Source organism: Egretta garzetta, unplaced genomic scaffold, assembly GCF_000687185.1.
Source record: "Egretta garzetta isolate BGI_Z169 unplaced genomic scaffold, ASM68718v1 scaffold420, whole genome shotgun sequence".
Classification (NCBI taxonomy): domain Eukaryota; kingdom Metazoa; phylum Chordata; class Aves; order Pelecaniformes; family Ardeidae; genus Egretta; species Egretta garzetta.
This window is the reverse complement of record NW_009258386.1, coordinates 681,825-692,761: the sequence shown is the minus strand read 5'-3', so window position 1 is coordinate 692,761 and position 10,937 is coordinate 681,825. Positions and strand designations below refer to the sequence as shown.

Here is a 10,937-nt window from a genome sequence, read left to right as displayed (position 1 = left end):
TCCCACCCATACTTAAAGACATTGTAGGTACCTCATTAATCTTAATTTGTCGAAGTTCCTCTTCTGCTGCAGTCAGAGGTGCAGGGGAAGACTGTGATATCAAATATTTTTTATACCCGTTCAGCGAAACATCATCCTGAAAACACAATATCAATATTGATCATTTTTGATAACAAAGTTTTTTTCAAAGATGCTCTATGCAGCATGAAAAAAGCAGTTATTTCCCATACAGTTATGGTCATTTTATTTGAATGGATTACAAGTGTAGGTGCATTTGCAAATTCATCTTATCTTCCTGTACAGCAGGGTCCACTGGGCTGCTCTTGTACCCAATTGTACCGTGAGCAGCATTTCCACAAGCAGTCCCTAATTACCTTGCTAATTCAAATATTAGCATAATGGAGACTGTGGGCATGAAGTTATTCAGCCTTCTTGGACAAAACCTCACAGAATTGCCACAATTCTAATAAATAATAACAACAACAACAACAACAACAACAACAATAATAATAATAGTTACAATAATCTAATTTCTTATAAAATTCACATGCTCAGACCAGTGCTTATTGGTAGTTTTCTACCTAAACATAGGAGACAGAAATGCTACTTTAGGACAGGGAGTAAGCACATGATACTGCAAATAGTTTAGGATACAACATCACAGAAGTGATGAATTCTGATAACCACTTTGGGGAATTCATTAATACTCAGTGTCAGTTCTGCCCCTCTCCAAAGAGGTTGACACCAGATACTGTTATGTTTTTATAGTTAAGGTGGTCACTCAGAAAAGGGCAGGACTTCATGCAATCATATGAATGTGATTTTATACTCAAGTTCTGAGGAGAAATAGAAAGCTCCTACTTAGCTCTTCCCTTTCTGAAAGAGGCAGAACTTCTCAAATATAATTTCCAGTGCCAATATTCCATTAGGTCTTGTTTCAGGAGCCCAGAGGTATTGAGGTTAATACATGTGAAGTAGCAGGTGGGACCACAAGCAGGTTCCACCAGAATAACAGAGCTGGTTGCAACTAAACCATCATCGTGTCTAACAAAATAAAGACAGACTAACCCACTGGATGTTGATGATCAAGATTCTGAGTGAGGTTTGTGACTTGAACACTTTGAAGAAGCTGTGATTTTCACACAGATGAACATTAGAGGCCAGCTACAATTAAGAAGCTTATAAAGACACTAAACCCAACAATTTAGAGATATATTAAGGTGTAATGTAATAAACTTAGAAAAAACTTTTCAGAAAAGGCTTCATCCTCTAAGTGCCCGAAACAAATTCTGAAATAACAGTAATAGACAAATGCAACGTTCCTTCCTTACAACTGAAATGGAAGCTCAGACTTCCATCCAGCCCTACAACTCAGGCCAAATTCTACATATTACATAGACTGCTAATGGGTTGGTGCAAGTGGCAGTGAGAGATTAGTTGATTGAACGGGCAAGAAAAAATATCACATAGAATCATAGAATCACTTTGGTTGGAAAAGACCTTTGAGATCATCGAGTCCAACCTTTAACCTAACCCTGCCATCCCACCACTAAACCATGTCCCTAAGCACCTCATCTATCATTCTTTTAAATACCTCCAGGGATGAGGACTCTACCACCTCCCTGGGCAGCCCATTCCAGAGCCTGACAACCCTTTCGGTGAAGAAGTTTTTCCTAATGTCTAGCCTAAACCTGCCCTGGCGCAGCTTCAAACCATTCCCCCTTGTCCTATCATCTGTTACCAGGGAGAAGAGGCCGACCCCCACCTCCCTACAGCCTCCCTTCAGGTAGCTGTAGAGGGCGATCAGGTCACCCCTCAGCCTCCTCTTCAGACTAAATAACCCCAGTTCCCTCAGCCGCTCCTTGTATGAGTTGTGTTCCAGACCCCTCACCAGCTTGGTTGCTCTCCTCTGGACATGTTCCAGCAACACAATATCTTTCTTGTAGTGAGGGGCCCAAAACTGAACACAGTATTCAAGGTGCGGCCTCACCAGCACCGAGTACAGGGGCACTATCACTTCCCTACTCCTGCTGGTTACGCTATTCCTGATACAGGCCAGGATGCCATTGGCCTTCTTGGCCACCTGGGCACACTGCTGGCTCATATTCAGCCGGCTGTCAACCAGTACCCCCAGGTCCTTTTCCACCAGGCAGCTTTCCAGCCACTCTTCCCCGAGCCTGTAGCGCTGCATGGGGTTGTTGTGACCCAAGTGCAGGACCCGGCACTTGGCCTTGTTGAACCTCATACAGTTGGCCTCGGCCCACTGATCCAGCCTCTACCAATAAACCCTCTTAGCCACTCTCTTACCTGCTTCTCTAGAATACAGCCCCTCCAGAGAGGTTTCTTTGTTTGTTAAGATAATGAAGCCTCCATCACAGGTTAATGCTGCATATAAAAAATTTTTTACTCTGTGAGCAGCAGAATTATTAGCCTCGTGTCCTTGGGCTTTTTGTGGTGGACAGACAAGTCCTATGTCTCTTCCACAGTATTTTCCCCACTACAATATCCTCTATTCTTCCCCAAATCTTCAAGTCCTTCCCCTCTTTCAGCATCAGCTCCCTGTGTAAACAGTGGCAATGCTTTGGTTCAGATTTGCGCATATGATGTACTAATTAACAGGCCAAACAGAAGATAACTGTTGTACTCTGTATTTGCTGAAGGAGGAAAAGGGGAATGATAATTTGGATCTCTAAGTAATCATAATTTTTCATGAAAGATATAGGAATTCCATATCTTTAAGAACTCTAACTTGTATTCCTTCAAAACTGGCAATGGATTAAAAAGCCAAGACCATCTGATGTCTGTCTGACAAACAGGCTGACAACATAACCATGTAAGACTTATTTCCCAAAGAAACCAAGGTAATACAATAGCTTCATATTTCATTACATACACAGCACTTGCAGGCTTCTCAACATTCCTCAGAAGTTTGTTGGATCTCATACATGCACTTTCCAATTATCTTACCATAACTGAACAGTCAACTATGAGTATTTTCATTGAACAAATTAGTAGCTACTAAAATTCTGTTTCCATAAGTTAAGATGGTAGCCATGGACTTGAGTTACATTTTATCATCAAATTCTAAATAACTTACAGCTTAATATCCTTGGTTTGAGATAAAAACATTTGTTTTCAGATGTTAATGGCTTGCTGTTCTAGCCCACTTCTGATTCAGAACCATACATCCAAATTGGCCTGAAAGTTACAGCATCACAGCTTTTTGAGGATACACATGCATGCAGTGAGATTAATAGATGCTACTATTATTCCTAGATTATTTAGTTTTCATAGCCATTTGAAACAAGGATTTCTTACCCTTAAATTGTTAAATATACTTAGCTACTTGTTTAAATGAGAGCAATTACAGTTTAACATTGGAATAATACACATAGCTTTTAACTCTTTTTTCCTTAATCAAAAAAGAGCAGAAACACTGCAAATTCATACCAGTAACATCATTTACTATATTTAGTACTTAAAATCAATGTGCTGACTTTAAAATGAAAAACATACCTGTACGGTTCCAAACACTTCATCCTTAATATGACCACCTCCAAATTCTTTCTTAAGTGTTGCTCGAGTTGCTGCATACAACATTTTTTGACGAACCTAGCATATCATAAAACAGTGTTGTTTTGGTTTGGGTTATTTTTTTTCCTGTGGTGTACACAGAGAATCTAGCATGTTGGTGTACTACATCCATTAACAAACATCTTTCTTGAACAAATATTTTAAGTGTTGAAACTGCATTTTGAAGTTGCGATTCTTAATAAACTCCACAGAACGAGCTCTGGATCACGATACTAACACATGCTATTAAATTCTCAAGGGCATAATACTATGCATTATTATCAAAGTAATTCCAAAACTAAATTGCAGCTTTAGTAAGAGTATGAGCTTTTTTTTAATGGAAAAAAAAAAAGTCAACATAATTTTTACTAATTTTAAATGAGAAAACCTAAAACTGTTTAGATCTTTTGTCACTGGTCTGTGTACTAATAGATAAAACAGATAGAGAAAGAGCAGACTGCAAATAACTCATTATCTGGATAGTCACTCCAGGTAGCTTTGGTTCAACTACGGAGTGGAGAAATGAAATTTCCTAGAGGCAGAAGATCTAATGTTTGCTCCCTATCAACTTCTATCTAATGTAGTCACTTATTCCTCTCTCAGCAGTCCCATCTTCCCACCTTACTTCACCATCATGCCATCCTCACTTTTTCCACATAATCTCTTCTATGCACTCTAACTCTTGGTCTCTGCCTATTTCCTAAGAGAAAGTAGCAGGAATATGGGAATAGCTTTACTTTCTGTCTTCCCTTATTTCACATTCCCAGAACCTGTACACAGTATCCCAATTTCTCCTAGAAATCCTTAACTCTAACCTCAGTTCCCTCTCATGTTCTTTAACTACTGACTAAGAAACAATATATTCTGTGGCAGGTCACAGATCCACGAGTGCCAGCTGGGCAGCCCGCAAGCCAAACAGAATAAACAGCTTGAGCTCACACTATAATCCTTCTCTCTCTCATAATACCCATTGAGATTTCTGTCCTATATCCTCCCATGAATTTTCATTAAACACTGACAGAAAGACAGACAAACAAACAGGGCAAAACCATTATCCTGTCTCCTCCAGTCAGGCTAGAAATAAATTGGATCAGCTGCACTCCATCTAGACCCACTGATATTGCGCCTCAACCAGCTTCAAGTAAGATAGTTTCCCAGTTTTCTTGGGGGAAAGTGAGGGGAAGGTTGGGAAATGCGTCATTCCTCAAATTCTTTTCCTTCGTGTCTAGGATTCAGGTTGAACGGCACTGTTGAAAAATCATTAACAGCATGAAGTGATGACTGTTACTTACAGGAGAGTGATCAGGTGACCATGCAATGAAGATCCATTCATATCCTTGAGCATTCTGAGAATCTAATCTGTATAATATATAACATGGTTGCTTGTCTTCAAGAAGGGGAAGGACAAAGGCATCATAATCCTTTTCCCATGATCCAGCTGGCTGCCTCGAGGATCCCACAATAAGCTGCTCTATAACCAATAACCAAAGCTACAGGTTAGCAACAATACAGTTAATACTGTTTTTCAAAATTAGCAATTACCATAAACAGCTAATCAAACACTTCATCTTTCATAATTATGTCCACAAGAATGGAAGTCAAGAACAGTCCATGTGAAAGTGGATGAATTCCTACAAAAGCTGTGTATGTTCAAACCCTAACTTACTTTAACCCAAATACAAATAGTTGAGAAGTAATGTGCTGGTTGTCATCAACTTCGTTGATCTGAAGGGGTAAGATTGATGCTAGTTTTTTTAGCATAATGTACACAGAATGGAAATAAAAACTGTCTTCTGTCAGTTAGTTTATTTTTAAATTGGAATACTTATTTAGAAACAAGAGGAGAGTAAGCTTTTAAATTTTAGCATTAGAATTATTGATGCTCTCGCTATAACATATTAGTGTTTGTACTCATTGTAAGGAGTCAATAACTCAGTTATATAGAGAAAAGAGCTTCAAATGAATATGCTATTACTAATTACTTTAACTCAACTATGTAAGTAGATAAACCTCTTTCTAATACAGCTTCATAACTGTGGTGTCTTTAAATGACTGAAGTTGTTTATTATGTATAATTGGCTTAAGTCTGTATAGAAGACTTCAGATGAGATTTAGTTATGTGAACAGCTGTAGCAACAAGATTTTTCTCTTATTTATGAATTACATCCCAGCTTCCAGAGGAAAGTGTTAGTACAGAATCATAGAATGGTTTGGGTTGGAAGGGACCTTTAAAGGTCATCTAGTCCATCCCCCTGCAGTGAGCTGGGACATCTTCAACTGGATCAGGTTGCTCAGAGCCTCATCCAACCTGACCTTGAATATTTCCAAGGACAAGGCATCTACCACCTATCTGGGCTACCTGTTCCAGCGTTTCACCACCCTCATTGTAAAAAAAAAAAACAAACAGTCTTCCTTAAATCTCGTCTGAATCTACCCTCTTTTAGTTTAAAATCATTACCCCTTGTCCTATCACATCAGGCCCTGCTAAAAAGTCTGTCCCTGACTTTCTCATAGGCCCCCTGTAAGTACAGAAAGGCTGCAATAAGGTCTCCCTGCAGCCTTCTCTTCTCCAGGCTGAACAAGCCCAACTCTCTCAGCCTGTCCTCACAGGAGAGGTGCTCCAGCCCTCGGATCATTTTTGTGGCCTACTCTGAATCATCATAGAATCATAGAATCATAGAATGTTTTGGGTTGGAAGGGACCCCTAGAGGTCATCTAGTCCAACCCCCTGGCAGGAGCAGGGACACCGCTAACTAGATCAGGCTGCTCAGAGCCCCGTCCAACCTGGCCTTGAATGTTTCCAGGGATGGGGCCTCCACCACCTCTCTGGGCAACCTGTGTAGTGTCTTTCAAAACATTTATCAGCTTCGCAATAAATACTAGCCCCCACAACCAAAACAGAAATACCTTGGGATCCTGGAACAGTTTGAGGATCATCATAGTAGCTAGTATACAAAATATCTTTTGAAGAGTCTAGGACCTAACTGCTGCAACTTCAGACAAAAGTACACCATACAAATGCCTCTACAGCAAAACTTCCAGAGCAAGGCACTCTACCACAGTAAGTCACAGAACATGAACATCTCAGAGAGAGGGTGTTTGGCCCTTCTCTGAATTAGATGCAAAGTAGCTGAAGTTGTACACCTAGTTCAGAAGGTACTTGCCAGTTCTGAACTCTAGGTGGCTTTACACTCATTTGGATTTAGGACAGGAAAATACAATCAGTGGAACTCTATTGCCCAGCAGCAAACTTCTCTTACTAACTCAGATTAGCAGAACCCAGTTTGACTATTATCTGTGGCTAAGGACAGTTGCTGAAAGCTCCTGCAGACAGATGAGGCAACTGTCTCTCTTCCAGTATTCTGTGAATTTCAGAGGTTTCTTTCTGAACCGTGGAGAACAGTATCAAAGACTGGATTCTGCTTCTACATACAGACAAAATGCATATACACACACACACACAAAAAAAAAAAAAAGCCCAGGGAATGTCTTCCATTTGTATCTTATTTCTAGGCTTCATTTTGTATTAAAAAGTAGCATACACACAAAAGCATATTGTTTTACCTTGCCTAATGGGGGAAAAAAAAAAAAAAATCAATGGTATGCCAGCATTTGCTACCTTGTTGTAGTGAGAATTTACCACAGTGACCCGCCTATAATATTACTACTGTCACTTCCTTAAGGAAAGCAATATTAAAATGTCAGAAGGCTTCCTAAGGAAAGCAAACACAAAGAAGTTAACAGTAGGTTATTTACCTAACAATAAAAGTATGTATGTGTATAAACATGTACATACATATACCTTTTTCCAGCTAACAGGAATTTCAGTGTACTGTAAACGAATGAAATCTAAAAAGAACAAAAAACCCAAGGTGGACATTTGACATACTTGAAAAGATGGACTGAACCATGAAGTGTCTTATACAGTTAACCATCATTGCTATTAAAAAAAAAAACCCAAAACAATGATGCATTCTATCTTGCAATGTTTGCAGCCTTGATCACTTGCCAAGAAGTTCAAAGACCAAACTTAAGTTCCACAAGAAATTACATAATTTTATATTTATACCTATACATGAGATTTAAGGAATGGGTTTAGCTTTGAAAATTTGTACAAAGTTACAGATTTTTAAAGACATTGTCTGTGTAGCCAGGTTACTAAAGCATCTGCTTTGATAGGACTTTCTACATGCAGCTGATCCCAGTATAAAAGGCAGATAACATTTATACTTCATCTAAAGTGACTAGCTGCTGTGTAAGAATCTCTGTGTCTAATGAAAGTAATCAAAGTGCCAAAACACCACACAGGTGTGGAATTTTTTTTCCTCTATTTTTTTTTTTTTCAGTAAGATAAGCGTAAGCTCATTTATATTATCCATATTAAATACACAGCAATTCTTGGTAAAGTATGAGATGACATTTGGAAGAAAAATTCAAATGCAAAAATACAGTAGCATTGTACTGAAAAGCTTAGCAACACCAAAACTTAAATCTTACCTGCTGTATATGAGAGACCTTAGTGACATTAAGTTTTGCAGTTTTGCTTTTTAAACAATTGTACATGTAGGTCACTAAAACAACTAGGAAAATATCTAAAAGAATCAGGGAAAAAGATTTAAATTAGACTAACCATTGTCAATGACTATTTTTAAAAGCCTGTATTGTCCATTTCTGGCTCCAACAAAGGTGTCTTTAACACTTCCACTAGCTGGAAAAGAGAAAATAAAAGTAACCAAGTTAACATATTTCACTTCCCTAGGATAAAGAATATTCACGAAGGTAAGAACAACACTGGAAAATCGTAAACTGGCCCTTCACTACAAAGCTGGACTGAAAAAGGAACACGGGAGTGATGTTCTCTCTGTGCTGCATACTGTTCCAGCCACCAACATGCCAAATAAACGATGACAGGCAACACTACAAAACAGCCCTGCTTTCTAGCATACCATATGATTTTCAACACCGTGAAAATTAAAGATGACATCACATCATCACTCTCGGGTTTCAGAGTTAACACAGCAACACAATAAAAATATGACGCATCTCAAATTACAGTAGCTTCCTGAAGTCTGCAGGCTTAGTACAAAGTTTCAGACAGAAACTTTACGCCTGCCAGGAAAATGTTAGAACTCGTCTGGCAAAAGTGCCGGTCTTTCCTGAAGACACCTCTTGGAAGAGTACCAGTGAAGGCTGCCACCCATTGCTCATCTTTCCTATCACCTTATCTCCTCGTATGTATCTTGATGACATTGTTCAAACCCCGATCTACTGCAACAGGATACCTTTCTAACGAATTTGCAAAGAAATAACTAAAAATATTATTAAGTGTCCATAATTCACATTGACACTACACCACAAACATGACAGCCTCACTTCCCTAAGCACACTGAAGAACTGTGCTTGAGTCACACACCATTTAGGTTGGATCATTCTTATCTCAACTGCTCTCCTAAATAATCTGAGTGCAAATCGGTTTAATTATACCACAGAGATGGAGTTGTACAGCATTTATTGAAGAACATTTACTGCAAGCCGGTCCTTCAAGTAATCCCACAGTATACAGCATAGCACCAGCAAAACAAACGTCAAACCAGGAAACAAATAAAAAGGATTATTTATAGTTCAGGTTGTGGCCAACTGAACAGACGATATCCAGCAACACTACTGCCCATACTCAAAACATTTTAAATTTATGCCCATCGAAGTGATGTCCAGGACCATTCTGAAATTCCGAAATGGTGTGGGAGGGGAAGGGGGTGTTAAACAAACTGAACTGCATCGGGTTACCAAGTCCAACCCCAGCTTCATCCCAGTTAGCACCTTCCCACTAATCAACGCAGACCTTCACTATAATTTGCTGCCAGCTTTTCTAATTGTCTCTGCCAATCCTCATCATTCCATTCAGCACACAAACACTGTACCACTTTCTAGACCTTCCGGTTCCGCCAGGACTTTTTTTTGTCCTCTTCTTGTCTATTATCTTTTCGTTCTTTATTCTTGCATTTCAACCCTACACACGAAAACAAGACCAAAATACAGCAGTCCCTGCACCAATACCAGGTCTATGACAGCTCCTGAAGTAACATTTTGGACAAGATGTTTGAGAAACCATCTCAAAGTGTAGATGTTGGTGATCTACACTTTTTTTTTTTTCCCCACAAAGGCTTTAAAATTCACAACAGTGATATTATTTTTGGCATAGCAGAGAGCTAGAGAATTAAAATTTGTGGTTATTTCACAATTATTTTACAAGGAATACTATTTAAAGGTTATTTAGAAGACTGAGAAGATACTCTAGTGTATTTTCCCACAGCTCCATGCATTCTGCAACTTTCTACACCATTTATTTGCACTGGCCTGTTTGAAAGTCCAGTCCTTTTAGCAAGTGCCTGGTACATTTCACTGTCCCCATGACTTCATTTCTGTTTCCAGAAAAGAGCAGCCCATGCCGTCAAATCTTGCAATTGTTTATGAGTGACAGTAGCCTGTTTGTAGCTAAAGCCAGCAACGGCACAACAAGTGCTATGCCTCTTCCAAATTGCAGAAGCGGACGCTTTGCTGCAAACAAAATGCCTGATTAGTGCCTGCCAAGGCGGGATCTGTGCAGGAAAGCTGCCGAGTTCTCTACAGCTCTCCTCAATGGACAAAAGATTCTCAAAGACATGAAGGAGAGCAGCAGAAGAGGCTTAGCCACTCTTCTTGCGCGTGGTAAGCAACAGGATATTCTTCTGTTCCTCCCTCCAGCACTGCCAGGGGAGAGAACAAGGGAATGAAGCGCCACTATAACAGTTTTCCCCAGCCTGGAAAAAAGCTATCGCAGATGCACCTCTAGCCTGAGAAGGGGTGAAGAATTTAAAACATGAAGCAGCAAAAAAGAGCAAAGACTGGCGTGCAGGGAAAGGAGAAGAAGAGAAGCGAAAGGGTGCAGACCAAATGTGGACAAGGGACAGAAAAGGGAATAGAAGAGCAGTTAAGACCTGCCGTGGCTGGGACAAAAGTCACCTTCAACAATAAATATGGGAGAGCAGGCAAAGTACACGGTACTAGTCACCCAACACGCAGATTGCAGAAATCGAGATGGTAAAAACCCCAGCCCCCCATAATCCTGCAGTATAATCCCTGCTTAGCAATTCTCTGATTCGGGCGGGGGACCCGCCAATACTGAGAAACAATAAACTGTCTTCTTCCAATTGCTCCTCGCACCCTCCAAAGCCTGGAAACGCGGGGGAAAAAAGGCTCCCCCACACTTTTCCCCCTTCGTGGCCTCCAGCGATGGGCTTTTTGGCGGGCCTCCCTACTCCGGGGCTCCTGGTTCTCCTCAGCGCTCCCGCCACAACAGGCCCTGCAGCGACCCCCCGCCATTC

The 10,937-nt window shown here is 40.1% G+C and overlaps 1 protein-coding gene across 1 annotated transcript in view; it reads right to left on the bottom strand.

Moving 5' to 3' along the window:
- TWF1 (twinfilin actin binding protein 1) overlaps window positions 1-10,935 on the bottom strand; it is an 18,868-nt gene extending 7,933 nt beyond the window's left edge. Inside the window, exons 1-5 of the mRNA XM_009642301.2 lie at window positions 10,872-10,935; window positions 8,204-8,281; window positions 4,866-5,044; window positions 3,517-3,612; window positions 32-136 (exon numbers count right to left, since the gene is read on the bottom strand). Coding sequence (XP_009640596.1) covers window positions 32-136; window positions 3,517-3,612; window positions 4,866-5,044; window positions 8,204-8,281; window positions 10,872-10,935 — 522 coding nt within the window. The remainder of the gene's footprint in view (window positions 1-31; window positions 137-3,516; window positions 3,613-4,865; window positions 5,045-8,203; window positions 8,282-10,871) is intronic.
- Window positions 10,936-10,937: the final 2 nt, after the last annotated feature.